The 11,547-nt window shown below is 37.7% G+C and overlaps 1 protein-coding gene across 1 annotated transcript; it reads left to right on the forward strand.

Annotated features, from left to right (window-relative positions):
• Positions 1–3,774: 3,774 nt before the first annotated feature.
• Positions 3,775–8,570, forward strand: LOC148200298 (uncharacterized). The gene has a single exon (XM_088111823.1). It carries the CDS (start codon positions 4,454–4,456, stop codon positions 5,705–5,707), a length of 1,254 nt encoding a protein of 417 aa, XP_087967949.1. The 5' UTR covers positions 3,775–4,453; the 3' UTR covers positions 5,708–8,570.
• The last annotated feature ends 2,977 nt before the right edge of the window (positions 8,571–11,547 follow it).

The following is an 11,547-nucleotide window of genomic DNA, read 5'->3' on the forward strand; positions in this document are numbered from 1 at the left end:
CGGTAGACAGTCCCATGGACCCAAACCAGAAATTAAGGACAGAAGAAGGTGAATTATTCTTCGATCTTGAGAGGTATAGGAGGCTAGTTGGAAAATTGATTTATCTCACTATTACAAGGCCAGATCTATCCTTTGCAGTTGGAGTGGTTAGTAAGTTCATGCAGGCTCCATGTGTTCACCATTGGAATTGTTATATGAAGATAAAGGAAGCATTCAGGTCTCTGGGTATTGTGATGTAGGACAATGACACCACTAACATGTGAACTTATATGGGTGAAACAATTCCTTCAAGAGGTTAAATTTTGTGACATCCATACGATGAAGATGTATTGTGACAATCAAGCTGCTCTCCACATTGCATCAAATCCAGTGTTTCACGAGAGGACTAAACGTATAGAAATTGATTATCCTTTTGTTCGTGAAAAGTTGTTGACTAAAGAAATATGCACTGAGTTTATTGGGTCAAACGACCAACTCGGAGATGTATTGACCAAGTCATTAAGGGGTCCTCGAATTGAGTTTATTTGTTCCAAGTTTGGTACATACAATTTATATGCTCTAGCTTGAGGAGGAGTGTTACTATATTTATCCTATTTTATCATGATTATATTGTGTTAAGGGTTACCCTATTTATCATGATTATATTGTGTCTAGAATTATCCTATTTATCATGATTATATTGTGTCTAGGGTTACCCTATTTATCATGTGTAAGAGGGATCAATTAAGCCCTATAGAATTATTTTACAGTTTAATTCTCAAGTTATATATTCCTCTAATTTAAATATACGTCATAAGATCTATTATTTTTAAGTATAAAATCATTATTGTAAATTTTTAAATATAAAGATATAAAATAATTCATTTTGAATTATGTCAGGCCTCGTAATTATACACTAAAACCCCACCTGTTAAATCGCATTTAATGCGCCCAAACCCTGTTCAGATTGCATTAAAAACGCACCCAAACTTTGCCCACGGACGCCAGGTGTCGTTAAACAAGAATCTGGAATCAGTTAGTGGAATACAAGTGGCAGCAGGAGAATGGACGCTCGTCCTACGTGGGAAGGGAAAATGATTTTTCCAGAAAACCCTCTTCCCACTCTTCTGCATGCTTCTTCTCCTTCCCCAAAATTCTGACTTTCCAATTCTCTACCTTCTCTCTAGAAAACCTCCATCTTCTTTCTACCGTAACTCACTTTCCTTTTCTCCGATCAAATTTCAGAGACCGTAGAAGAGATCCCGACGTCCTAAGCTTTCCATTAAACCGAACAAGTTGAAGTTTTAAAGCTGGTAAGTTTCTTCCCTTAGTCGTTCGTTCTTAGGTTTCATGCAAAACCAAACCTGGTTACCTGCATTCACTCTGTCTGAATCAAATTTGATTCTGTAAATTGTTTTAGTTCACAAGAGTTGAGTGATCTGAGGATAGAAGTGGTAGTTAGGCGAATCCAGAATACACGTTAGGACGTTCGTTCACGAATCCAGGTAAGGGAAGCTTATTAAGTTTAATTCTTGTGTATGTGTTGTGTTGTATGACGTTATGTGAGTTTATGAAGTATGAAATCTATATTATTGGATCTTTTGTATATGATTTTGATTATGAATTGATGCATGAGAATTATGAAATGGACTATGATATGAGTACTTGATAATAGGAAAGCTTATGCTAAGAGATGAGTATGATGTAATGAAACTGTAAAATATGAATTTTCCTATGAAAATGAACGTTCGTCATTGAACGGTCTTTGACCGTTTGATGTTGTTAGTAAATTTCTTTGAATTGAATTCTTTCATTTGGAAAGATTTCTAGTTGAGGACGAACTCCCTCTTTTATTAAGTGCTACGTTTGAGCGTTCGGCCAAACGTAGAAACCCTGAGCGTTAGGTGAGAATTGAGAAGTTTGTAAATATAAATTCCTACACACAGTTATTCTTATATACCTAACTTCCCTATCGTCTATTTTATAAATTTCTATATCTATTAATATTTCACATCAGCGATGGGTCTCGACCCAAAGCGTTCATTATGAGTGGCGCTCGGTCTTATACCCAACCCTCGTCCTTGCCTTTAATTATCAAACGGGTGTAAATAGCGTTCGTCCAAATATTTTAGTAAATGTGTATTACCGCGTTCGGTCATTGACTGGCAGTCGGTTTTCTTAAGCGAGTTGATCTCGGTATAGTTCTTTATTCGTCTAGTGGTGCTTATATCTTTTGGATTCGGCCTAGAGCCCTTATACTTAACATATTCTAAGTATTATTCGGATCATGCTAGAGTCAGTTCATTTAAATGATTCAAGTGGTAATGACTGATGAGTCAATATTTTATTCACTTCACTTAGTTTATTGTACCGAATTTAATCGGGGAATTGTGCTTAATTGTCCGGTATTTTCCCGTTTTTGCTAATTGTGCTTAATTTGACCAAAAATTCTTATTTTAATTAATTTGAATTATTTGGACTAATTATTTGCATTATTAATTGTAGTGAAATTGTTGGATATTATTTGGGACATTTGGAGGTGAAAAGAAATACCACATCAATTATGTTTTAAAATGAAATGAGAGAGGAGGTGTGGATTATTTTTTTTGGGGTGCACATAGAGAAGTAGCTCACGGCCTATGAGGCAGCTCCACATTCATGGTCCAGAGTTGGTTTGGTTTCCATCCACGGTCCAGCGGTAAGCGGTGCACACAACAAGGAAGCATCCAGCAGCTCCCATCCAGCAATGCACTAGCGAGAGGGTCACGGCCCAGGTCCAGTAGGTGTGCTTGGAGAAGAAGGGAGGTGCAGCTGGTCCACGCGGATACGGACGTCCAGCTGCAGTGGAATTGGATGTACGTGGACAACAGCAGCTCACGGAAGCACACGTCCAATCCAGGAGCGTCCAAAATTCTTCATTTTTCTCCAGCACACACGGACATCATTCCATGGGGTGCAGCAAAGAAGGGGTGACGTCCAGCAAGCGGTCCAGCTGCCACTTGGCCGTCCAGCAAATCCAGCAGCAGCTTGGAGGTCCTACACGTCCAGCACACCTGGCCCACACGGAGAATAAGAGGGCACACTTAAGGAGAGCAGCCGCCACACTGGAAAAGGAGAGGAGGAACCACCGAGAGTAAGTGGGAGAGGAGCTGGAAAAAGAAAGAAAGCATGGAGGGATATGGGTAGCAGCAGAAAAGTGATACATTTTATTCTTTGCAAGCTGAAAACACACTTCAATTAGGTGACCTAGAGGGGGCTGGACGTGGGAGGTTCCAGTAGCCACCACCGAAGGGAGAGCAGATTTTATTTTAGTGTATTAAGATTGGAATTAGGAACATTGGCTTTTGTGTTTTTCGGAGAATGCAAGGAGCACGTGATTGAGTGTTTCAAAGTTTTCCTTTTCATTTTGTTTTGTGGCAGTAGCATGGTCACATCTTTGGAGAAAAGGAGTCACACTTCCAACCTTTATCACTTTCATTGGTTTTATCATTTTACACATTAGAATGCAAAGCCGTTGACATGTTTCTTTCACTGTTAACATTTCTTTAGTGTCATTTCCTTGATGAATTAATGCTTAGTTTGATTATCGTTGCATTTTTATTTTATTTCAACACATTTGCCTTCAAATTGTTCGATTCAGTTTATTTTTGGAGCTGCACAGTGATTTTATTATGGGAATTCATTTTTCTTTCTTTTAGAAAAAGTGATGTTTTAAATTTTAGGACATGTTAGGTTTTTAATTATTTATTGCTAATTTCATTTTAGAATTTTCTTTGAGTTTTAATTCGGTGGCATTTAAAAAGGATTGGCGTATTTTTAGTTAAGTGTTTTTTTTTTTTTTTTTAATATGTTGCATTTCACTGTTTATCTTGTTTTCAAGTGTTGTTTTAATTTCGGTTTGCTTTTACTAATGCTTCTACTGTTCGGTTCAATGTTTTCATTTGCTTTAATGTTTCCACTTGTATTCAGTTGTGTTTAATTCTCATTTTTAATTTCGTTATTTGCATTCACAAAACTTTCAAAACCCCCCACTTAGTGTTACCTGAGACTGAACCACAAATTGGTCCTTGAGAGACGACCTAGGAGTCACTTCCTAGTAACTATACTGCATTCTTTTATGCACAACTTTTGTGGGAGGTGCGACCCTCTCATCAAAATGGCGCCGTTGCCGGGGACCAACGGTTCAGTCTTAGGTCTTTTGTTGTTTTAGTGTCTTTTGTTGTGTTAGTGTTGTGTTGTGTGATGTGTTTTAGGATGTTTAGTTAGTCTTGTTTGGGTTTACTTCTTTTATCGATTTTTGTGTTTTTAGATTTTTATCATTTTTTGTATTTGGTGCATTTAGTTGTTGTTTCTGGAAGTTTCAAATTATGTAAATAATGGTTTTCCCCCATGTTATGTTTCTATATGTTTGGTTTAATCTTTGTTTGAAGTGGAAGTCCAGGTCTGAGACAGGTTTTGCACTACAATAGAGAAAATGACAGATTCTCAAGACTGGATGTATGATCTAGTCAAGTGTCTTCCCAAATTCCTTGGGTTGGCACATGAAGATCCATACAGGCACTTCAAGGAGTTTAGTTTGGTGTGTTTATCTATGAGGCCTGCTGGTGTTTCCGAGGAGACAGTGTTGATAAAAATGTTTCCCATGTCCCTTCAAGATGAAGCAAGAGACTGGTTCATATACCAGTATCCTTTTAATAGTTGGCAGGAAACACAACAAAAATTCTTCGACAAGTTCTTTCCAGCAGCAAAGGTGACCAGCATTAGGATGAAGATCACTGCCATTGAGCAGTTTCGAGACGAAAGCCTGGCAGATTATTGGGAGAGGTTTAACAGGCTCTGCACAACTTGTCCAAACCACCAAATTCCAGAGCATTTGCTCTTGACCTATTTTTATGAAGGGCTCCTGGACAATGAAAGGATACTTGTGGATGCAGCTATTGGTGGATGTTGGATGGATATAACCCCAATAGAAGCGAGGAAGTTGCTCCGCAAGCTGGCTGGTGAAAGTCCAATTGATGTAGCAAAGGAAGAACCTGAGCAGCTTGTTCTGGATTCTGACACTGATAGCCCTGAGGATGCAGCTGATAACTTGGAGTTTGGTAAGAAACTTCTCAGTGAGCGAAAACAGGTTTATTCTGAACCTGAGATTCCAATTTTACCTGATTTGCCTACACATTCAAATGCATGTGATTTGACGCACATTGATTCTATAGGGTTTATGACTGATATTGATACAAATTCGATTGACCAATCTAAAATTTTTAATTCAGTGTCAGCCATTGAACCCATTGGTAAAAGTTGCGTCAATATTGATTTTGAAAGAGAAACTGTGCAATCTGATGATTTTATAGAGTCAGGACTAAACTTTGATTTAACACAGTTTTCTGAAAATTTTGAATGTGATTGCGAATCTGGTTCTTGCTCCATTTGTGCTGAAATTGATTATGCATTACAGCCGAACTCTAAGTTTATTACCGATGCTATTAATTGTGAGTTTGATGACAAGGATGCAGAGTTAAAAGAAAATGCAGGTGCTGACATTAAGGAATGCATGATTAATGAAGGAGAGATATTGTCGAAACAAATTGTTGTGAAAAGAAAGAAGAAAAATCTTGTTGTGAATGATATGGCAATATTGATGAAGCAGTTCCTCATAAAAATTTTATCGCTGGATCCTGAGGCAAAAGACATCTCCCTGCAAGTCCAAAATTGGCAACTGCCACCATGATCAGGGGAGTTTTCTTTCTCTCTTCTCCCCCTTTCCCTACTTTTATTGCACTTGTCCATGATCTGTTGACTGTTATGATTTCTGATCTTATGCTTATGACACATTGAGGACACTGTGTAGTTTAAGTGTGGTCTATTGGGGGAGATTCTAATTATTCTTTGTTAGTTTTTGTTTTCCGTGTTAAAATTTTTTCTTTTCTAGGTAGTTTTTGTCGGGTCTTGTATACAGTTTTACATGTTTCTCTTGATTTCTGGACTTTGTTTAGGTTGTAGATGTATCTTTCACTTCATTGATACTCTGACTTGTTTGAAATCCTTGCTTTTCTTTGCTTGAGAAGATGATTATAGATGTTTGAGAGGTTGATTTGATTGTGACATAAATTACCCTGTGTGAGATTTGAGCCACTTGATGTTCTTTCTTGTGTGTGATATGTCTCTTGATTGCTTGCACATATGCCTTGGCTTGACTCTTGTTGATAATTCTTGATTGATATGCATGTTTGGAAGTGATAAAGGCAGTTTTGTTTTTGAGCCTCTCTAGCCAAATAAGCCTACCGTGTTCTAAACCTTTGATAACCCCTTTTGAGCCTATACTTTCCTCATTTCTTTGTTTTGAAGCTCATACACTACCCCTAAGTGAAAAACCATGATTACCTTAACCTTAGGGAATTTTGGAGCTTTGGAAGTGTTTTGGGAACAAGTGTGGTCTCCCTGGGGATTCTAATAAATTGGCTAGTTGGTTCCTCTTCTTGTTTTGATTTTAGAAATATGTGGTGTATCTTGTCTCTTGAAATTGTGTGCTGAATAGAGTAAAGAAAAGAGACAGGATGAAAAAAAAAAAAAAGCAGAAAAACAGTGAAAAATGAAAAAAAAAAATAATAATAATGGAGTCAAGAAGAGGATGAAATTAGAGGTTGTGGATGTGTTTGAATGTGTTTACACTTGTTCCCCATTGCTTCTCTATTCCTTATGGTTTGTAGCTTCTTATCCAGATATATCCTCCCTTGTCCTTGGCCCCATTACAACCATGAAAAGACCTTTTGATTTGAACATGCATGTATTTTGAGTGTTGATATTAGAGGCTTGCCAAGTCTATTTGTGTTTGTTTTCGTGAGTGCATTGAGTGACATTGATTTACCTTAAACACTTGAGAGAAACACTGATAGTGCATCTGTGAGGTTTTGTTACTTTTGATTCACCTCTTGAGCTGATTGATCATTTTGCCATGTCTTGAATTGCTTGGATGATTTCATGAGTATCTGCTTTCTGTGATTCATTCTGTGTTGGATATTGTCTACTTCCTTTCTTTGTCCAGATTTCTTGAGGAATGTGTAACTCTGTTTCTGTCCTTGTTGAGTCCTTGTTTTCTGTATGCTGAGTCTGTGTCACCTTCCTAAAAGTCCTTTGAACTATTCCTTGATCTGCGTCTTGATTTTGCCCAGGAGTGCAAAAGACTAAGTGTGGTCTATTTTGATGAGTCAATATTTTATTCACTTCACTTAGTTTATTGTACCGAATTTAATCGGGGAATTGTGCTTAATTGTCCGGTATTTTCCCGTTTTTGCTAATTGTGCTTAATTTGACCAAAAATTCTTATTTTAATTAATTTGAATTATTTGGACTAATTATTTGCATTATTAATTGTAGTGAAATTGTTGGATATTATTTGGGACATTTGGAGGTGAAAAGAAATACCACATCAATTATGTTTTAAAATGAAATGAGAGAGGAGGTGTGGATTATTTTTTTTGGGGTGCACATAGAGAAGTAGCTCACGGCCTATGAGGCAGCTCCACATTCATGGTCCAGAGTTGGTTTGGTTTCCATCCACGGTCCAGCGGTAAGCGGTGCACACAACAAGGAAGCATCCAGCAGCTCCCATCCAGCAATGCACTAGCGAGAGGGTCACGGCCCAGGTCCAGTAGGTGTGCTTGGAGAAGAAGGGAGGTGCAGCTGGTCCACGCGGATACGGACGTCCAGCTGCAGTGGAATTGGATGTACGTGGACAACAGCAGCTCACGGAAGCACACGTCCAATCCAGGAGCGTCCAAAATTCTTCATTTTTCTCCAGCACACACGGACATCATTCCATGGGGTGCAGCAAAGAAGGGGTGACGTCCAGCAAGCGGTCCAGCTGCCACTTGGCCGTCCAGCAAATCCAGCAGCAGCTTGGAGGTCCTACACGTCCAGCACACCTGGCCCACACGGAGAATAGGAGGGCACACTTAAGGAGAGCAGCCGCCACACTGGAAAAGGAGAGGAGGAACCACCGAGAGTAAGTGGGAGAGGAGCTGGAAAAAGAAAGAAAGCATGGAGGGATATGGGTAGCAGCAGAAAAGTGATACATTTTATTCTTTGCAAGCTGAAAACACACTTCAATTAGGTGACCTAGAGGGGGCTGGACGTGGGAGGTTCCAGTAGCCACCACCGAAGGGAGAGCAGATTTTATTTTAGTGTATTAAGATTGGAATTAGGAACATTGGCTTTTGTGTTTTTCGGAGAATGCAAGGAGCACGTGATTGAGTGTTTCAAAGTTTTCCTTTTCATTTTGTTTTGTGGCAGTAGCATGGTCACATCTTTGGAGAAAAGGAGTCACACTTCCAACCTTTATCACTTTCATTGGTTTTATCATTTTACACATTAGAATGCAAAGCCGTTGACATGTTTCTTTCACTGTTAACATTTCTTTAGTGTCATTTCCTTGATGAATTAATGCTTAGTTTGATTATCGTTGCATTTTTATTTTATTTCAACACATTTGCCTTCAAATTGTTCGATTCAGTTTATTTTTGGAGCTGCACAGTGATTTTATTATGGGAATTCATTTTTCTTTCTTTTAGAAAAAGTGATGTTTTAAATTTTAGGACATGTTAGGTTTTTAATTATTTATTGCTAATTTCATTTTAGAATTTTCTTTGAGTTTTAATTCGGTGGCATTTAAAAAGGATTGGCGTATTTTTAGTTAAGTGTTTTTTTTTTATTTTAATATGTTGCATTTCACTGTTTATCTTGTTTTCAAGTGTTGTTTTAATTTCGGTTTGCTTTTACTAATGCTTCTACTGTTCGGTTCAATGTTTTCATTTGCTTTAATGTTTCCACTTGTATTCAGTTGTGTTTAATTCTCATTTTTAATTTCGTTATTTGCATTCACAAAACTTTCAAAACCCCCCACTTAGTGTTACCTGAGACTGAACCACAAATTGGTCCTTGAGAGACGACCTAGGAGTCACTTCCTAGTAACTATACTGCATTCTTTTATGCACAACTTTTGTGGGAGGTGCGACCCTCTCATCAATGACGTTCGTCAAATCACATGTGTCGGCTTTATTCCACTCGGAAATGAGTCTTTCTTAGTTTCGTCTTTAACGTTCGTCCTCATTATGAAGAGGGCTGGACGCTCGTCTTTTTATGAAACTAGAATGGAATATGAAAATGATGTTAAGTTGGAAAGTTATTAAGAATGAACAGTATATGAGGTGAAACTATAGTTGTGGATTTTGAACGAGCGTTCCGTGGAGGAATGACTCATGTATTGAATATTGGAATTTGTGTAGTATGACTATGGTAAACCTACTGATGGCAGTTCATCCTGATGTTCTGTGAGTGCTCGTCCTCACATAGAGGAGGGTAGGTTATGTGTGGGAACGGCAGGAGGTCCTAGTCCTTAGGAGTACTTTGGACTGATAGGGCTAACCTCGGGTGGCAGCTGTTGAGTGTTCCCAGTTACTACATCACCCGGGTGCAGGAATGCCTGTAAATACATAGATTCATACAGTCCGGACGGTCGGTCTTATGAGAATTTTGAATGATTGTATGTGTTGAGATATTCTTATGAATGTTGATTTGTATGAATGACTCATGAATTAAATTATATAAGCTTACCCTGTGTTCTTTCCTTGTGTTGTGTTGTTTCTGTTCATCCGTCATGTCAACGCAATGATCATTCGTGTGGATGTGAGCAGATGGTGGTGCGTCACTTGAAGAAATACTGGAAGAAGAAAATTTGGAAGACGCGAATTTAGTAGAAGTAGAGGTCAAAGCCGAGCCCTAGAGCGCTCGTTATACTTGTAGTTGTCAGCCGTTTAGTTTTATTTTATGACGTTCGGTTGTTGGTTTTGTAAAACCGTTCGTCTTGTGATGGACAAATTTGTAAGCACCAAAATATGATGTCACAAACTTGTTTTTCAATCGGCAAGTATGACCGAATCGTTCAAGTAATAAACTTGGTAAGACCAAGTATCGTTCTTCCCAAAGGACTCACGGCCTAGTTTAGTTATGCGATTTCTTGATTAGCTAAGACTTAAAGACGAAATATTTGGAGTTTATATGCAAAAGACGAAAATTAAATATGTATGCATGAGTTTTTGATCAATGACAAAAGCAAAAGACAAATACTTTCAATGAAATATATGAATGAATATGTTGTTGGGGGTCAATTTCATCTCATCCACTCTCATATATTTTAGGAATTCAACATTCAAATCGTCATTGTTAATGCCACTCTCTAAAGTACCTTTCTAGAAGGCTTCTCCCTAATCACGAGTTCATACAATTCCTAGCATTCCTAATGATCAGTTCATAAGTGCAGGAGCTTAACGACAACCAACATAATATTGGGAGAAATTCCCCGGATCTAGACTTCCCCGTACGTTCCCGTATCGACAAAACCAATAATCATGCATCGAATGAGTTAAACAATGCAAGCATTAAGCAAAGAGGAAAAACCCTAACTAATGATGAAAGAAAGCATAAATCTTAGATTAAGATGCAAGCATAAATTCCATATATGAGAGCTTCAAGAGATTACATTGATTCCCCAACAAACATACAGAGTTTAGTTCACCATATTCATGGTGAACCTAGATGAACAATAATGAAAGTATGAAAGAATAAACCCTAAAAAGGTGAAGAGGTAGCCTGAGCATCCAAGATCCTCCTTCAAAGGGGTGGAAGAGAGAGTGTTTGCCTCGTTTCTGCCAAAGATACCTAACCCTAGGAAACCCTAAAGCTTAAATACCATTCGTAAATTACAAAATATTAAGTCCAAGCCCATTAAAGTGCCGCTCAGCGGTAAACTACCGCTCAGCGGTAAGTGCGTCAGCTCGGTTCTTCCCCTCAGCGGCCATTTTGCCCCTCAGCGGTCCTCCCGTGAGCTTCTGTGTGCCGCTGAGCGGCAGTTGCGGCTTCTCTTTTTGCACTCTTTGATTCCTTTTCTGATTCCCTCTCTCTCATTCTTCACTTCTTTCACTAAATTCACCTTAAAATCTGCACAAAAACACTGAAATCAAGCATAAACCTGTCCAGCTCTCTTATTTATGAAAATATGGATAAAAGTATGATTTCAAGCTAGTTTCTAAGTCTAAAGGTTGCTTTTAGTATCAATTTTAAGCATGAAAATAACAGTTTTTCAACTGTTATCATCTTGAACCTTCGTTACTTCTATATTAACTTTTTAACTCTGAATTTAGCGACGTTCGACTTTTGATAGTTGACTTTAATTTAAGACTACGCTGTTTAATTATGTAATGTGATTAATTCTAATTTATGGTTATTACTATATTTTGGGATGTTACAAATTATGTTTTTTTATTTATTTTATATTTTATATGTGATGCATCTTCTTCAATTTTTTTAATAAATAAAATGATTTATTGCCTTGATGAACCTTTTTACAATCATTATTCATTTAATCAATTTATCTGATATTTTATTTCATAATTGATTAAATTGATGATTTTTAGAAACCCTAAACTTATCTCATCTTTTCTTGATATTTAATGGGTTATTTATAAACCTAGTGAAATTGGATTCCCCAATTTTATCAATAAAAGTAATTCTCCT

This window comes from Vigna umbellata, chromosome 4, assembly GCF_029865625.1.
Source record: "Vigna umbellata cultivar VRB3 chromosome 4, Vumbellata_1.0, whole genome shotgun sequence".
In the NCBI taxonomy this organism is placed as follows: Eukaryota; Viridiplantae; Streptophyta; class Magnoliopsida; order Fabales; family Fabaceae; genus Vigna; species Vigna umbellata.

What these genes read in the sequence shown, in the direction of transcription:
- LOC148200298 (XM_088111823.1), top strand. Translation starts at nt 4,454, where the DNA reads ATGACAGATTCTCAAGACTGGATGTATGATCTAGTCAAGTGTCTTCCC.